Below are 17,049 nucleotides of genomic sequence, written 5' to 3'. Positions count from 1 at the left end.
GAGTGTGTGTGTGTGTGCACTGTGGCGACAGGAAGAGGAAAGGATGACCATTTCCTGCAACAGTTAGAAAATAAAACAAACAGGAAACTGAGCAGAACTCAAGAGTGGAGCAAGCTGGGATCCACACACACTCTCACACTCTCACACACTCTACTGTCTCACTCCCACACACACACTGTAGCAGCGATGTGTCGGTTCTGAAAGGTTCTGGATTATTTTCACTGACAGCAGCAGGAACAAAACGGTAAGACCTGTGTGTGTATGTGTGTGTGTGTGTGTGTGTGTGTGTGTGTGTCCTCATGTTCAGTGAGGGTCAAGGGTCACGCTCTCACTAATTGTCTCCCTGGTAACCAAACATCAAACTGCTTGTTTAAACTGTCAGTCAGGCTGTTGGACCAGGTAAACTGTGTTGAGGGACCAGGTGTGGTCCTGGTCCTGGTCCTGGTCTTGGTTCTTGTTCTTGTTCTTGTCCTGGTTCCTGTTGATGCAAAGACAGAAAGATAGAGAGACACTGCTCCGCTTCTCTCTCTCTCTCACTGAGCGTGAGACTGCTGTTCACAAGAGGTGTGTGTGTGTGTGTGTTCAGGGCTGACTGACAGATGATCCCAGCTGCAGGAATGTGAGGGCACACACACACACACACACACACACACACACACACACACACACACCTTACAAAGGGCTGACACTCATTAACTGCATTAGTCAACACACTCTCTCTCACACACACACACACACACACATACACACACACTTTAATAGCCACCCTGTTGAATGATTGAATGAGGTCTGCAGCAACAGGAAGCGGTTTGACTTTGAAACGACTGTGTGTGACTTTCACTGTCTGACAGACCACGTGACCAGCCGCTCCGAACCGCCGCCGGACCGGCTGGTGTCGCCGTCTCGGTGACGTCATCCAGATGTGTCTTTGATTCAAGGTCTTTCAGATAGTGTTTCACTTCGTCCCGGTTAAAACAGCAGCCGGTCATTGAACGCATCACCTGTTGCGACGTTTCCGCCTCCCGTGAAGGCAACACAGCTCGTTGCCCGTGTGTGAGTGTGAGTGAGTTGAGTGAGTGTGTGAGTGAGTGGGGAAGAGAGAGAGAGAGAGAGAGAGAGAGAGCGCCGTCAGTCCGCAGCGGCCGCCGCTGCCTTCACGATCTCCCTGCCTGCTGACTCGGCTGACCGACCACCAACTGACCGGTTCGCTCCATCCGGCTCCACACTCACTCACTCACTGACTCCCTCTCCGTCACCATGAGTCCCGGTGAGTACCCAACACGTGACCAGTCTGGTTCGGACCGCAGCGGTTCGGCCAGAAGTGGGCGGGATTCGGGTTTAAATCTTCGAGCAGAAAAGACTCAGTCAGTGACTCGTCACTCTGGCTTTGTTCTTCTGAACCGATGATCCGAATCTCATCTGCGGCTCATCTCGACTCAGATTAAGTTTGATTTTTTTCAAGTGGGTTCAGTCGGTTTACTCAGTGGTTCCGTAGGTGCAGCAGCAACAGGTTGTGTCTCTGGTCAAGGTGAGTGCAGGGGGAGGGGCTTAGCACCTTTGGCTAATTAGTTAGCTGGACTAGCTTGTCGACTTCGCATGCAGCTTGCAACACTTAGAAAATAAAAAAAACGGCAAACTGTGAGCAGAACTCGGAGAGGAGCAAGCTGGAGTCCACACACACACACACACACACACACACACACACACACACTGTATCACTCCCACAGACACACACACTGTCGCAGCAATGTGCCGGTTCTGATAGGTTCTGGATTATTTTGTGTGTGTGTGTGTGTGTGTCGTCATGTTCACTGAGGGTCAAGGGTCATGCTCTCACTACTTCCTGGTCTCCCTGGTAACCAAACATCAAACTGGTTGTCCGGCTGTCAGTCCGGCTGTTGGACCAGGGTAACGGTTCTGAGGCACCAGCTGAGGTTCTGGTCCTGATTCCTGGTCCTGGTCTTGTTCTGTCGTTCTGTTGTTCTGTTTCTTGTTCTGGTCTGGTCACGTGACATCGCACACAACGCCTCACAGCCAGCCTGATGAGTCGACACATTCACTTCCCGTTGGTCGGCTTGCGTTCTTTGACCTTTGACCTCCGCTTAACCAACCCAGCGATGTGATGTCACCGTACGATCAACACCAAACGGCAGAAATTCGTTAAGTTATTAGTGTGTGACGAGTCATCCAGGGACGGACCAATCACAGCAGCCCGAGTCACAGATCAATACATCGACCAATCGGGAGGCGTTTAAAGAGCATAAAACTGAGAACTAAGAACTTTATTTGTTTGATCAGAGTCTTTATGAGCCCCTTATCTCACACTCACACACAGACGCACACAGACACACACACACACACACACACACACAGGTGAGTTAAAGTTTGACTCATAATAAAAGTGGTGATGGTGGAAAAGAACAGACACGCCCTGGCGACCTTCTCAGTTTGTCATCACAACGTCTGCGTCTCATATTTCCACTGGCGCTAACGCAGCTAGCGCAGTTAGCATGCAGGCTCGTGCCAGTTTGAAGTACCTGCTGCGGACCACTAGGGCGATCCGACTGCATGACCGCCGGCTTCAAGCTTATTCTGTCGAGTTGATTCCATCGTCAGCTGGTCTCACCTGACTCCGCCTCCCCTGCTTAGTCATTGGCCAGTGCAGGGCTGGGCAAACCTTTTGACTTGATGGGGCTACAGTGGGTTGTACAGTGGGACAGAGGGGGCCGGAGCAGCAGCAGATGGATGGAGTCGGAGGAATAGGAGGAAAAAATATAGTTCGCAGGTTCTGTAGTTTGCCCATGCTTGGCCTAGAACCACCACCAGAACCACCTAGAACCACCCAGAACCACCACCCCAGAACCAACTACAACTTCTTCCAAAACCACCCTAGAACCACCACCAGAATCACACAGAACCACCACCAGAACCACCCAGAACCACCTACAACCACCTACAACCACCCAGAACCACCACCCCAGAGCCACCCAGAACCACCCAAAACCACCTACAACCACCCAGAACCACCACCCCAGAACCAACTAGAACTTCTTCTAAAACCACCCTAGAAAAACCACCAGAGTCACACGGAAACACCCAAGAACCTCACAAAATCACCCCAGAACCACCCAAAACCACCTACAACCACCACCAGAACCACCAAATACCACACCAGGATAAAATAGAACCACCCCTGGACCGTCTAGACGAGGGGGGGGCAAACTGTTTGACTGGTGGGGCCACAGTGGGTTGTACAGTGGGACAGAGGGGGCGGAGCAGCAGCAGATGGATGGAGTGTTTTGGGAGTCTCCTCATAGGAGGAAAAATCTATCATGGGATGTGTAGAAAAATGTTGCTTTAATGTCAATTGAAAATGAACAAAAGCAAAGTGCCAACAAAATGAAGCCTTTGGAGGCTTCTTGGTGTTTAACTCTTTATTGAAATGACTCGGATTGAAACCTATTTTAGGACTCACTGTTAATATCATTTCTTCAAGTATCAGTTTATGGGCCGGATTAAAACGTTTACCAGGCCGCATGTGGGTCCTCGGGCCATAGTTTTCCCCGCGCCTGGGTGCGTGGACCCAGTCTGCTGAGAGTTAATTAGCACCAGCTAGCTGGACACTTAGCATCACCTACCCAGCCCCTAGCTACCAGATAGCAGTGGGAATTCAGGAATGATGTGTGCGCCCGCCCTGCTGATGTGTGTGTGCGTGTGTGTGTGTGTGTGTGTGTGCGGCGTGTGTGTGTGTGTGTGTGCGCGAGAGGGACATTCCTCCGCAAGGAAACTTAATCTTCCAGCTGTTTCTGCACAGCTAAACGCTGACTGTGCACTCTGCAGCATAATGAAGGACAGATGCATGGTGGGTAACGGTGTCCTGGGAAAGCCCAGTCAGTCAGGTCGGCACCACCGAAGAAGAGATCGACAGGAAGTGGCGGCGCTTGATTTTTGAAGCCGTCCCCTAATCAGCTGCTCCTATTGGGCTGCGCCTGGTGTTTGCACTCGGTCCTAAGCGCAGACTGCAGACTGCAGACTGCAGACCCCAGGTGCATGCTGGGAAACGGAGTCCATGGAAGCTGCACTCAGCTGTTTACTGACAAAAGGAGAAAAAAAATCACATTTTTCTTGTTTTGTGTTTTACGTTTTTCTTTCAGAATTCTTTCTGAACCACGTGGACCAATCAGCAGCCGGTTCCACTTGATCACTGATGTTCACGTGTCTGGGCTGCAGGGCGGCGACACAACCTCGAAATGAGTTATGATGGAAATGTACAGGAACAGGAAGTGTTTTATCGCCACTTCCTGTTTTTATTTTAGACTGGATACAGTGTGTCCGCACTCACATCAGCTGATTATCTGCACACACACACACAGACACTGTGTGGGGTCAGGGCTGGGGGGCGGGGCTTCCGTCTAATTGGTTATCGGCTTTCCTTCCTTTGACGTTCGACAGGAGCGACTGGTCACGTTGGGTCAGAGGTCAAGGACAGAATCCTGCCAAGGCCTGAACATGGGCCTCCTGATCCTGGTCCTGGTCCTGGTGCTGATCCTGGTCCTCCTGGTCATTCTCGTCCTGGTTCTGGTCCTTCTGGTCCTTCTGGTCCTTATCCTGGTCCTGGTCTTGGTCCTGGTCCCTCTGGTCCTGGTCCTTCTGATCCTAGTCCTAGTCCTCCTGGTCCAGATCCTGGTCCTCCTGGTCCTGGTCCTGGTCCCTCTGGTCCTGGTCCTTCTGGTCCTGGTCCTTTGTTCAGGGTTCCCTTTCTCGTGGTGGCTGGTAGAGACTGGGCCAGTGTTTCTGGTTGTGTGGTTCTGGGGGTCCAGACTGGGCCAGTGGTTCTGGTTCTGAGATTCTCAGGGTCCAGACTGGACTAGTGGTTCTGGGATGAAGACTGGGCCAGTGGTTCTGGTTGTGTGCTGCTGTTGTGTAGGTACTGGTGTGGTTGTGTCTTCCGCTCCCATTGTTTGTGTGCAGCAGCTTCTCTGATGCCCGTCGAGCCTCTTCAGCGCCGCTGGGGCTGCTGGGTATTTATGGAACCAGCACGCTGAGTCACTTCCCACTGCAACACACACACACTCACACACACACACACACACACACACACACATGCCATAGTGCTGTGGTGCCAGCCGTTCTGTTGCTGTCTGCCACCTTCAGTGTGTTACTGTTTACCTGGGAGGAAGTGGGCGGAGCCTCTGTTGTGACGTCGCCATGGCGACCCACTGAACAAACACAAGGGTTAGCATGTCGCTAAGTGCTGCTAACACCTAGTGGTGTTAGTCTGTGGTGTGTGTGTGCGCGCGCGCGCGCGGTTTTTGACCAGTGCATTTCCTGTCAGAGGTTTAAGCTTTTTCTATGAGTTTCTGTTAGCTTTGCACCTCTTATAAGCTTAGCATTAAAGCTAAGGGAGGCTATGGAAACTCCCTTAGCATTAAAGGCTATTGAAAACCATTAGCATTAAGCTAAGGGCGTTTCCCGTAGCATTAAAGCTAAGCAGTTTGCTAGCGGTAAGCTAGCGTGCTACACTAAGAATCACAGTGTTTGCGCGCTCTCCAGCACCGCTTACTGTATTTATCCAGTATCTTTCAGCGCCGACGTCCGATTGGCTGATGCAACCTGTCACCTCCCACAGGTCTCTCCCTCCCCTTCTCCTCCCCCCAGCCCCTCCCCCTCCTCCCAACATGCCCGTCTTCAAGAGCCTCCCCCTCAGCCTGAAGGGCAGCGCTCTGAGCCTTGACCACGCCCTGCTCCTGCGCAGGATGAGCCTCAACTTCACGCCACAGCACCGCAACCCCTTTGAGGAGGAGGACGGGTGTGAGGGGGGGTCGCCCGCCAGCTCGCTGCTGGATGGCGCTGGCCCACGCGACCGCAGCCCCTTCGATGACGAGGAGGACGAGAACCGGGCCAATGAGGGCCGCAAGGTGGCGGGCGGCGGCAGTGCCAAGAAGGGCTCGCTACACTTCAAGTCGCCGCTCAAGACGCTGGGGAAGCTGGGAAAAAACCTGCGGCTGTCGGGGCGGGGAGGGGCGGGCCGCGATGGGGCCACGCCCCCCCAAGCGCCTGGCTCGCCCTCGCCCTCCACATCCTCCCGCTCCTCCGAGAAGAAGAAGAGAGGAAGGCGGAGCTCCGAGGGAAGCCTGCTGAGGTGAGGGGATGGCTCGGCTAAGATAGCCGAGCTGAGCTAAGCAAGCCAAGGCTAAGATAAACGAGGCTAGGCTAGACTAGGTTAGGATAAATTAGGCTAAAATAAACTATGCTAGGCTAGTCCAGGCTTAGATAAGATTAAAAAAAGCTAGGCTAGACCAGGCTTAGATAACCTAAACTAAGCTAAGCTGCCCCTCCTCCTGCCCTGTAGGTTTGCGGGGAAGTACCGCGACCCGCTGGGCTCACGGCGGGAAGGCGTGGCCAATGGGGAGGACATCAGCGAGGGGGGCGGAGACTCGGCTAGCCGCCGCATCTCCTTCATGAAGATGGTTGGTCTGGGCAAGAAGAAGGAGGCAGGGCCAGCGACGGGGGCGGAGCCACAGCACAGCCAGGAGGCGGAGCCACCTGAGGCCCCGCCGGAAGTCAAGCCCAGAGAGCCGCTGTCAGGTGAGGGGCGGGGGAGGAGGGGACGGACGCACGCGCACACACACACACCGACACACACACATACACACTGAGAGCCAGTTGTGTGTCTGCAGGCTCCAACCTGCACAACCCTGATCAGATTGTGTGTGTGTGTGTGTGTGTGTGTGTGTGGTAAACAACAGATGATGGGGGTAGAACCTGAATCCTCTTCTACACACAAACACACACACACACACACACACACACACACACTGCTGTCATCACCACAGAAGAAGAACATTCTCCCTCCAGTTCAGGATTCTTCTGTGGTTGGCTGAGACTGTGAGGGGGCAAACACACACACACACACCCAAACAAACACACCTGTCCTGTCCTGTCCATGACTTTGGCGCCGCTCGTCATGGCGGCTACCGATGCGATGCTCGATGAGTCTCGGCGTCGCTGCGTTTCTGCCATCCAATCAGCCGAGTCGCTGGTTCTGCCCCTCCCTCCCTTCCCCTCCACATAGTCCGGCTTTGTGTGGGGCGTGGCCACCGTTGCTGCCAGCGGGAGGCGCATCTTCACCAAGCGGCGGCAGTGGCGGCGCCGGTGACGTCACTTCCTGTTTGCTGATTGGCTCCTTCCGTTCCGCCAGTGCTGGAGATCCTGCAGCTGGTGAAGAAGCGGGACCTTCTGCTGGCCGACGGCCACATCCTGGAGCTGGAGCAGGAGTGCAGCAGCGGCGCCGCCGCCGCCGCAGACTCAGACGAGCTGAAGGACGGCGGGCGGCGCAAGGCCAAGGACGTGGAGCTGCTCTACCAGGAGCTGCAGAAGGAGCTGTGGGCCGTCGTTCAGGAGGCCCTCCACACCAGGACAGCTGGACCCAACCTGGGCCTGGTGGTGCAGGTGAGTGGCTGGCGAGGCTAGGCTAGGCTAGGCTAATATAGGATAAACTAAGCTAGGCTAGGATAAGATGAGCTAAGTTTTGCTAGACTATGCTAAAATAAGATAAGCTAAACTAGGCTAGGCTAAGCCAATATAGGATAAACTAAGCTAGGCTAGACTAAGATAGGTAAAGATAGGATACACTAAGCTACGCTTGGCTAAGATAGGCTTTGTTAGACTAGGCTAAAATAAGATAATTAAGCTTGGCTAGACTAGGCTAAATTGAGATAAACCAAGCTCGGCCAGGCTAGGCTAGGCTAAGGTAAACTAAGCTAATCCAGGCCGCTGCTGTGCAGGTGCTGCAACAGGAGGAGCAGGTGGATCAGAAATGGGCCCTCAGCGAGTCGGCGGCCCCTGGTGGCCCGCGGCCCCGCCGCCTGAAGCAGCGCTGGAAGGAGGCGCTGGAGGGGGCGGCGGACGGCGCGCTGCCCCAGAGGTCAGAGGTCACGGCGGGCCAGCTGGACCGCTATCTGGAGCGGCTGCGGGCCCGGATGGTGGAGGACCTCGGCGCCGCCAAGAGGAACGTGGTCAACATCTACCCTGAGGACTTTCAGCCCTTCCAGGTGAGCTCAGTCCAGAGTGGGCTGGCACCAGCGGGCTCTGGCCGTGACCTCTGACCTCTGTTGCCCCCTTCAGGTGTACCTGCAAAGCTACCACCGGGCCATGACTCAACGCCTGCAGGAACTCAGCGAGCAGCAGCAGGAGACCTGCGACGTCTACTTCCTGTTGGACTTCCTGCACAACATCTACACCAGGTATACACACCTCAGGGACCGGGACCGGGACCGGGACTGAAATTGGGACTGGGACCAGGAAAAGGAATAGATCTAGGATTAAGACCAGGACTAGGATTAGTTCTAGGAGTAGGACTAGGAGTAGGACCAGGATCAGGACCAGGACTAGGACTAGGACTAGGACCAGGACTAGGACAGGGACTGGGACTGGGACCGGGACCAGGACTGGGTAAAAGGATCAGGACTGCGACAAGGACGAGGACTAGGACTTGGATAAGGACCAGGATTAGGACTAGGAGTAGGACTAGGACCAGGACTAAGACCAGGACTGGGAGTGTAACAGGAACTGGGACCAGGACTAGGACTAGGACCGGTACTCAACCCAGGACCAGGGCTCATGGTTCTGGTCATGGTCTTGCAGGGACATCCTGCAGCCAGTCTGCATGACGGCTCCGCCCCCCCACTGTCAGCTGCCCCCCCTGCTGCCTCCTGAGACCGTAGACCGGCTGGAACTGGACTGTCTCAACTCTGTCAGGGTGAGGCGCGTGCACACACACACACACACACACACACACACACACACACACACACACACACACCTTCAGATATCTAATCTTGAGGCTGCAGGCCCTCTCTGATTGGTGGATGTGTGGATGTGGGTGTGTCCCTCCAGGCCACCGTGACCACAGAGCTGAGCGCCGTCCTGGACGAGGAGGAGCGGCGGTGGGCGGAGCCAGTGGAGGGGGAGGAGTTTCAGCTCACACTGGCAAAGACTGTCATCCAGGTGAGAGGCTGCCCCCTGGTGGTCAGAGTGGGCAGCACCACCCCAGTCAATTGGCTGACTGAAGTGTGTGTGTGTGTGTGTGTGTGTGTGTGTGTGTGTGTGTGTGCAGCGGCTGACGGTGGACCTGGAGCGCTCCGCCTCCGTCAGCGCCGCCCTGGGGGCCAGAGTGGCTCAGTGCACCCTGAACGGCCTGGCTGACTTCCTGTACAGGTGAGCTGAGGGACTCTTCTGGGCCCTCGGGCCGTAGTTTGCCCCCTGCTTGCGCTGACCCGCTGCCTGACCTTTGCCTCGACCTCCACCTGTCGCTGCTGCAGCTTCCAGAAGAAGGCAGAGATTTTCCAGGAGGCGGTGCAGAGCGGCACGCTGCCCCACCTGCAGCACGGATACGAGGTCAAGACCATCGCTCTGGTCAACTGCTGCCCTCCGCTCAGGTGGGTCCACGCTGCCCCCTGCTGGACGCACCACACACACACACACACACACACACACACACACAGGCCGGCAGCAGCTCTTGATGGGAGGAACCTCTCATTGACCCTGAACGCACCACGATGCCTTCACCAGTTATTGATGGTATGTGTGTGTGTGTGTGTGTGTGTGTGTGTGTGTGTGTGTGTGTGTGTGTGTGTGTGTGTGTGTGTGTGTGTGTGTGTGCAGAGGGTTTGTGCGTCGCTGTGTCCCCTCCGAGGCTCCGAGCGAAGATTCCCTCCGCCGCGCCAACAGATGTCTGGACCACATTGTCCAGCAGGGGGTGCAAGAGCTGACGGAGAGGGTGTACCAGCACATCAAGGTACACACACACACACACACACACACACACAGATATTGATACTTTAAAGTCTTGGTTAAGAAATGGGCGGAGCAGCGTATTGTCTGCAATAAGGATTCTGACCCCGCCCCTCCCTGGCCCCGCCTCCTTTGTCTGCCCCTCCCTATGTATCTGGCCCCGCCTCCAGCCCTTCTTCGAGCGGCTGGTGAGGAAAAAGTGGCTGAGCATCACGGAGCCTCTGGACCAGGTGGTGGTTCTGATCCGGGAGACCTTCCAGCGGTACCGCCGGCTGGACGGCCCGCCGTACCAGCTGCTGGTGTCGGAGCTGCACCGCCGCGTGCTGGTGGAGTACCTGCGGGCTGCCATGAGGGGGCGCCTCACCTGCACCTCGCTGAAGATGAGGAAGAAGGTGGCGGCCCGGCTGAGGGACGACGGCCAGCAGATCACAGAGCTCTTCAAGGACCTGGTCAGTCAGCCAATCACTCCATCCATCCATTCACCCGTCAGCCAATCAGTGAGTCACTAGTGGTCTCGGCCCCGCCCCCTCAGGAGTCTCCCTCCGGCTGGTTGGACAACGCACTGCTCCACCTCTCGGAGATGGTCCAGCTGGAGGACATCCCGGCGCTCCAGATGGAGGTGGCCGTCCTGGTGAGGGAGTTCCCCGACATCAGGTAGCTCCGCCCCCTTCAATCTATCAGTCAATCAATCAATCTGTCAACTTTTATTTGTCCAGTGGTAAAAACCACCGCCAAAGGCGCCTCAAAGCATCTCTGTTCAATCAGAGGAAAAAACAGCCGAGCCTCCAGAGCAGCAGGGGGCAGCAGTGGCCAGGAAAAACTCGCATATCCAGACCCCAGAGGGTCAAAGGTCATCTGAAAAGGAAACACAGCAAATGTAGTGAGAGAGGGAGAGAGAGAGGGAGGGAGAGAGAGCGAGACAGAGAGAGAGAGAGGGATAGAGAGAGAAAAGATTGGTTTTAGCTGCCGTCCATGTTGAAAGTGTTGGTCTGTGTCTGGGAGGGTCAGAGGTCACGATGGCACAGATCCCGGGTTCCTGATCTCGGTGGTGAAGAAGTCTTCTCGTCAATCATCACCTGCTAGGGCCACACATGGACTGTGGCTGTATTGTGGCTCATGATTGGCAGTTTAGATCGAGAGGAGGAAGTGCAACGTGCAGTTGTGACTTGCAGGCACGAAGCGCATCAGAAAAGTAATTATGTTTGCTTGCTGTCCAGAATGCTTGTTGTTATGTTTTTCTCTTTGATGACTCGTAAAAAAATATTCCGTCTCCTCCTCCGTCCAATCATAACGCGCCATTCTCACTGGTCAGTGAATTGGTCAGGTGACCCCGTACGTCACGTCCAGTGTTGTGTAATTGTGTTGTCAGGTTTTATGGCCATGTTTAGGTTTTGCGCAGTTCTAGCGGTGATGGAAAGAAGAAGCTCTTCAGTCTACTCTGAACTAAGCTGACTGTGTAACCTGTGATTGGTCCTGTGATTATTGTGACAGTCCGCCACCTACCAATCACAGCCCTCCTGCTCCTGCGTGCTAACGGCTAACTAGCCACCGCTGTCTCTCTCTGCGTCCCGCAGGAAGAAACACGTGGCGTCCATCCTGGACCTGCGGGGGATGCGGCGCCCGGCGGAGCGCCAGGAGATCCTCAACGTGATCCAGGACATCGAGAGCGGTGGCGGTGATGGCATGGACGGCGGCGGCGGCGGCCCAGCACGACTGACTCGGGACCGCGCCGTCTTCGCCGAGGTGCCGGTCACATCGGAGGTTCGCTGCCTCAACCTCGGCCTCGGACGCCTCGCCTCCTTCTTCGGCAGCATGAGGCCCCGGCCCCGCAAGGACCGCAGCGCCGCCGCCGCCGCCGCCACCAATGAGAGCCCGGAGGACGGCCTGTGACAGGCCACACCCATCCGACAGGCCACGCCCAGCCAACGGCTCGCCAGAACTACGCCCGTCCAGCAAATGTTGCAGACATTTTTGTCCAAAACTTTTCTTCTGGACTTCAGGCAGAAAGTGACAGGCAGCTGGTGGGCGGAGCCTGGAGGGGGCAGAGTCTGTAGAGGGGGTTGAGCCCAAAGAAGGCCGACGACTCAACTCTTTGCTTGCTGAAATCCCAGAAATTGTTAATGAATTAAAAGAAATCCTGCTAATTCTTTGGACCAAAGGTCCATTGTGATTGGACGGCGTCGCCAGCAGTGTGCTGCCTTCAGGGACCGTCGGGTCCACGTTGTACAATCAGGTCTTCACGCCTAGCTTGAGCTTCCTCCTCCAGCGTGATGATGATGATGATTGGCAGAGCTGTCACAGACAGGCTCCGCCCACCAAGAAGTAAGTCTGATCAACTCAAACGGAAGGTACGAGAGACGGACGGCCCGACGTCCAATCGGGGGCCGGCGAGTCGACGGTCACGTGATTGTTTGTTAAGATTTTCATTTTTTTTCTGTTTTGTGTCGCGAATCAAGAACATTTCATAACTGGAGCGTCTTTATATTCTTCATATTCCTGTGCTCTCATTGTGTAGTGACACTTGGTGACCAGTAGAGGGCGCACACACACACACACACACACACACACACACACACACACACACACACACACAGTCCTGCTTTGTAAACCAATCAGATTTATTGAAAATAAAAAAAAAATGGATCAGCTCAGCCGCTCATTTCAAAGCGCTGTCAAACTACTCTGAAGATGTGTCTGCGTTGCCCCCTAGTGGTTCCCGCTGAGACTCCATGAAACGGACACAGAGGAGCGTCAATGCTGTTTTATTAAAGATGTGATGAGATTAAAATGACTCGGGAGTCGCGACTTTCCTCCACATTCACGCTGTGAACAAAGCCCCGCCCCCCAACCCTCCCCAACTAGAAGGGGCAGAGCCCCGCCCACACACACACACACACGCGCACACGCGTTTTTTTTCGGTCTAGGTTGTGTTGTCAAGGTGGAAGGAAAGTTTCAGCGACTCAGTCGGCAAAATGAAGGAAGGACAAACGCGAGTTTTGGCGCTAAATAAATACTGATGACGAGAAACGAAGATAAAAGGCTGCAGGTTCAAACGTATTTACAAATCAAACACAACGTCGTCCGGAAGAAGTATCGGCCAGAGTGGCGGCGGCAGTCACATGACCTTCAGCCGGCGAGAGCTTTATTGAAAACAAGACTGGCTGCGGCCGCTCTTCCCGGGTTCTTCTTCAGTCACGTGACGTCGGCGGAAGACGAGCGGAGGTGGAAACACAAAGCGATCGGAGGTCGGAAGAGATTCACAGCTTCTTCTTCTTCTTCTTCTTCTTCTTCTTCTGCCCGGCAACCAATCAGAGCGCTGGTGGCAGCCTGACGGAGGCGTGCCTTTTGGTCATTGTGGTCATTTTTTGAACAGAACGTCTCATGAAGGTCTCTCAGCCAATCAGCCGCTAGATTTCAAAGTAAAAGCACAGAGTGGAAAATAAAATAACAATAGCAAGAAGATGAGTTACAAAGTACGGGATCCAGTTTGAGGAGGAGCAGGAGGCCGGAGGACCGAAGAGCGATGAGGGATCTGGAAGAACCGACGTGATTGGTTGGATTCCTCGCAGCTTCAGTCGGCCGCTCAGAGGCTTTGGTGACAACCTGATCGAAAACAGGAAAACTGTCCAGGTCCAGACGTGATCGGCTGGCAGCGTGGTCAGCAGGCGGACTGACCTTTGACCTCCTGTCCATCCTTCCAGACCGCAGTGGGGGACAGGGGTCCTCCTCCTCCTCCTCCTCCTCCTCTTCCTCGCTCCTCCTCACTCCCTCATGCACACGTTACACCTGCCAATGTTGTCCCTCTGCTGCCACGCCTCTGTGAGCGTGGAGGCGGAGCTGTTGGTGGCGGAGGCATGCTGGTCCACCCTGGTCAGCCAGAAGCTGTAGATGTTGGCGAAGTAGTGGCAGGTCCCTCGAGGCCCCTGGCATTCGACGAACGGCTGAGCCCTGAAGTCGCTCAGACAGCTGCCCGACGATGTCAGAGACTGGCCGCCGCCCTCGTCGCCTGCGCCTGTGTGCTGCAGAAAGAGTGAACAGAGGGCCCGAGGTTCAAAACTAACCGGACCCTGATTCTGGAGAACAGAATAGCAGCAGTCCAACCAGCACTAGTTACAGAACCACCAGGTACTAGCACTAGAACCACCAGCACTGCTACTAGTACCAGAACCAGTAGCACTCTAGCTAGACCTTCTCTGGTGGGCTAACCAGACTTAGAAAGGTACATTTTCCCATTAATATCATAATAAAGTTATTCTCCATATTCTCTTCTTTTCACGTCACACAGCATCCACTTGGTTGCGTTGCTTCCATTGTTGTATATTACAGTAGAGCTCTTATCCAATCATATTTCAGCTAGCTTGTGTTGCCAGGTGATATGAAATCTGTCTTAGGCCAGCAGAACCGACATGGCAGGCCACGAATTGCAGACAATGCGGGTATCAGTGGCCTTAGGTACTGGATCTTAGCTATGACTTAAATGCTGCAGAAACTACGCTGCGCTCCACTAGGACACCTGTATGCAGGTGATGTATTCATTTAGGGTGGACTAAATATAACGTCACTGATGGCCGAGGCATGAAATGCACCGCTTGCCAGTTCTAGCACCAGTACCGGAACCACTAGCACTAGCACTGTTGCCAGAACCACCAGTACTAGTACCAGAACCACAATTGTACCCACCATGAGAAAGGAGTATCCAGTCCACAGGCTCCTCCAGCTGGGGGGGCAGTCAGGCTGCTCCGAGGTCTGGCTGTGCAGTGCGATGGGTGAGGAGGGGGCCTCGCACACCACGCAGCGGCTTATGTGGTCTGCAATGGAGGCTCCGCCCACTGGAATACTGGGGACGGCTGCTGTCGTGGACAGCCAATAAGATTTGTCGTTGCGACTGGCGTAGGAGCAGGTCCCCATGTTGCAGGAGGAGAAGGGCATGGTGGAAAAGAGCGGCATGCATGAGCCTGCCTGGCCTGCACGGGACAGGAAGTCAGGAACTTCAGTCGTCGTGGAGACGGGACAAAAGGCGTCAGTGTGTTTTTAGCTGAACGTGCTAAACCGTTGGACCTTAAAATACGTGAAGGTTGGTCCGATTCACCTGGTGGAGCTCAGTGTGTGTGTGTGTGTGTGTGTGTGTGTAAGAACTGACCCAGGTCCTGGGTGTGAGCCTTCTCCTGACCCTCCAGGTACAGCAAACTGTATCCAGCCCACAGGACCCTCATGTTCAGGGGGCATGAGGGAACCCTCTTGGACTGGCTGTGCATCACCAACAGGAAGCCAGAGTTCAGGAAGGTTCTTGGTCCTTGTGGTCCCGGTTCACCCGGAGGTCCAGGATCACCTGAGGCCGCAGGATGATATGTTAGCAAATCACATTGACAATCTTAGTCAGTAAACTACAACCAGCTGGGGTGAACCTGGTGACACAAGCTGTACCTTTGCATCCTTCTGCTCCTCTCTCACCCTCAGGACCGGGCTGACCCGGGTTGCCATCTAGACCTGGGTTCCCATTAGTGCCGGAGAGTCCTTCAGGTCCAAAATTCCCCTTCAGACCTGAAACATTGACAGAGGATAAGAGGGTTGATCCGATCGTCTGATGGTGGGCATGTCTTGAGTCCATCCAGTTGGTTAGCTTTGAATTTTTGAATGTATTTGCAAGAATTCTTCAACTCAAGTCCGACCAGATGTAAACTTCAAAGGTCAATGTTTGGTCTGGAGTTCAAAACTGAACTCTTTTCTCTTTTGCCTTTTTCTGTCGTTCTGGGTGCAGCAGATGCTGTTTTGTCCAGGGTCTAGTGGCTCAAAGCTGCTGGTCTAGACCTGCTTGACAGGTCAAGTCCCTGAGCGAAGCTGAGAGTGATTGTCTCTGGTGCTGCGCTTTCAGAAATGAGTTGGAGATGCTCAGAGTAGCATCAAGGGTTTCCACTCTGCTCACCTGCGGGTCCAGAACAGCCAGTTGCCCCCTGCAGACCCACATCTCCAGGTTGGCCAGGGAGGCCAAGGTACCCTTCGGGGCCCACAGGAGCAGTGGAAGGGTCAGGGTTTGGGCAAAGAGACACCCGGCCCTGATCCCCCTTTGGACCCACTGGGCCAACAAAGCCCTTCACTCCGGGAGGCCCACAGGGGCCAGTTGACCCTGGAGCACCCCGGAGCCCTGGTAGTCCCATCAAACCTGGAGCTCCCCTAGCACCTGATCACACACACACACACACACACACACACACACACACACACACACACACAGACGCACACACAACTTTGAACGGTTGTGTTCAGGCCTTGTGTGGAGTGCAATAAAGTGTGTTGCTCCATCAACTTGTCTTAATGTAGAAGGGTTAAGTTGATTCAGCTGGACATCGGTTCAGTTAAGGCTACTGGACTTGTTTTTGCAATGATGTTCCAAGACTGCAAGACCAATGCCAGTGGCCTCAAGTAAACCCTTCCACATTAAAACAACCCCAGAACCTTCACAGACATCAACTTGTCATTTAGACCGACAATCTGACCTTTCACTCCTGGATTTCCAAAGACACCTGGCATTCCCCTGGACCCTTGAACACCTACTTCGCCCTTGTTCCCAGGACACCCCATGATGCCATTGTCCCCATCGTCTCCAGGTACAGGAGGGTTTTGACCTGCGACCCCAACCTCACCAGGACATCCTGCAACAGCAGACAAGGTTACAAGTCTTCAAGCATTTATTTTCTTCTTGGTTAAACGTGGAAACTGAAGCCCAACCTGGATCTCCATCTGGTCCAAGGAGACCGGAATCCCCTCGAGAACCTGGGATTGGACTTTGACAATCTGGTCCAGGTTTTCCAGGATATCCACTACAACCTTGGGGACCTAGAACAACAAAAGTACAAATTACTTAAATTGTAATTGTCATATAAATTAGACAAAACTATGTAAAAAATGATGATAATGATGCTAAAGACCTTTGGGCCCTGGGGAACCCCTAGGTCCTGGAGGACCAGGTTGGGAAGAACCAAAAGGTCCACGGGGACCTAGAGGACCCTTTTCTCCTGGAAGACCTTTGGCACCTGGAAGACCCTGCACACCAAGACCTGAACAGGCAGCAGAGGATCGTCAAAATGACTTCGACCAAAGAGTGACTTCAACCTGTCTTGAGAACTTAGCCTGTCAATGAACTCAAGGCTGTTGCTGAATAGACGACAAATGTGTTTTGGATGCTCTGACAAACAATATAAAGCAACTACATGCCAAAAGGTCTGAGCCAAAACCTGGATTTCAAGACTGTCCCTG

At 54.2% G+C, this 17,049-nt stretch overlaps 2 protein-coding genes across 3 annotated transcripts in view; one reads left to right on the top strand and one right to left on the bottom strand.

The window, feature by feature from the left end:
• The first annotated feature begins 103 nt into the window (after nt 1-103).
• LOC142881012 (exocyst complex component 3-like protein 2) lies at nt 104-12,586 on the top strand. Of its 2 annotated transcripts, none has more exons than XM_076015040.1 (14): nt 104-244; nt 5,630-6,142; nt 6,353-6,588; nt 7,202-7,452; nt 7,788-8,054; nt 8,128-8,246; nt 8,647-8,761; nt 8,899-9,009; nt 9,119-9,219; nt 9,324-9,440; nt 9,667-9,799; nt 9,966-10,244; nt 10,328-10,449; nt 11,370-12,586. In XM_076015040.1, exons 2-14 carry the CDS (start codon nt 5,679-5,681, stop codon nt 11,683-11,685), a joined length of 2,631 nt encoding a protein of 876 aa, XP_075871155.1. In that variant the 5' UTR covers nt 104-244; nt 5,630-5,678; the 3' UTR covers nt 11,686-12,586. The 2 variants fall into 2 exon arrangements, with proteins under 2 accessions (XP_075871155.1, XP_075871154.1); XM_076015039.1 differs by lacking the exon at nt 104-244 and adding an exon at nt 1,067-1,267.
• Nucleotides 12,542-17,049, bottom strand: part of col4a4 (collagen, type IV, alpha 4) — a 19,313-nt gene continuing 14,805 nt past the window's right edge. The window contains exons 40-47 of the mRNA XM_076015037.1: nt 16,722-16,850; nt 16,522-16,629; nt 16,290-16,445; nt 15,719-15,973; nt 15,220-15,336; nt 14,936-15,124; nt 14,476-14,759; nt 12,542-13,814 (exon numbers count right to left, since the gene is read on the bottom strand). Coding sequence (XP_075871152.1) covers nt 13,557-13,814; nt 14,476-14,759; nt 14,936-15,124; nt 15,220-15,336; nt 15,719-15,973; nt 16,290-16,445; nt 16,522-16,629; nt 16,722-16,850 — 1,496 coding nt within the window. The 3' untranslated portion in view covers nt 12,542-13,556. The remainder of the gene's footprint in view (nt 13,815-14,475; nt 14,760-14,935; nt 15,125-15,219; nt 15,337-15,718; nt 15,974-16,289; nt 16,446-16,521; nt 16,630-16,721; nt 16,851-17,049) is intronic.

The sequence above is a fragment of the Nelusetta ayraudi genome, unplaced genomic scaffold (genome assembly GCF_046127955.1).
Source record: "Nelusetta ayraudi isolate G7.1 ecotype Tasmania unplaced genomic scaffold, CSIRO-AGI_Nayr_v1 ptg000175l, whole genome shotgun sequence".
Taxonomy (NCBI): domain Eukaryota; kingdom Metazoa; phylum Chordata; class Actinopteri; order Tetraodontiformes; family Monacanthidae; genus Nelusetta; species Nelusetta ayraudi.
This window is presented reverse-complemented; position numbering and strand designations above follow the sequence as displayed.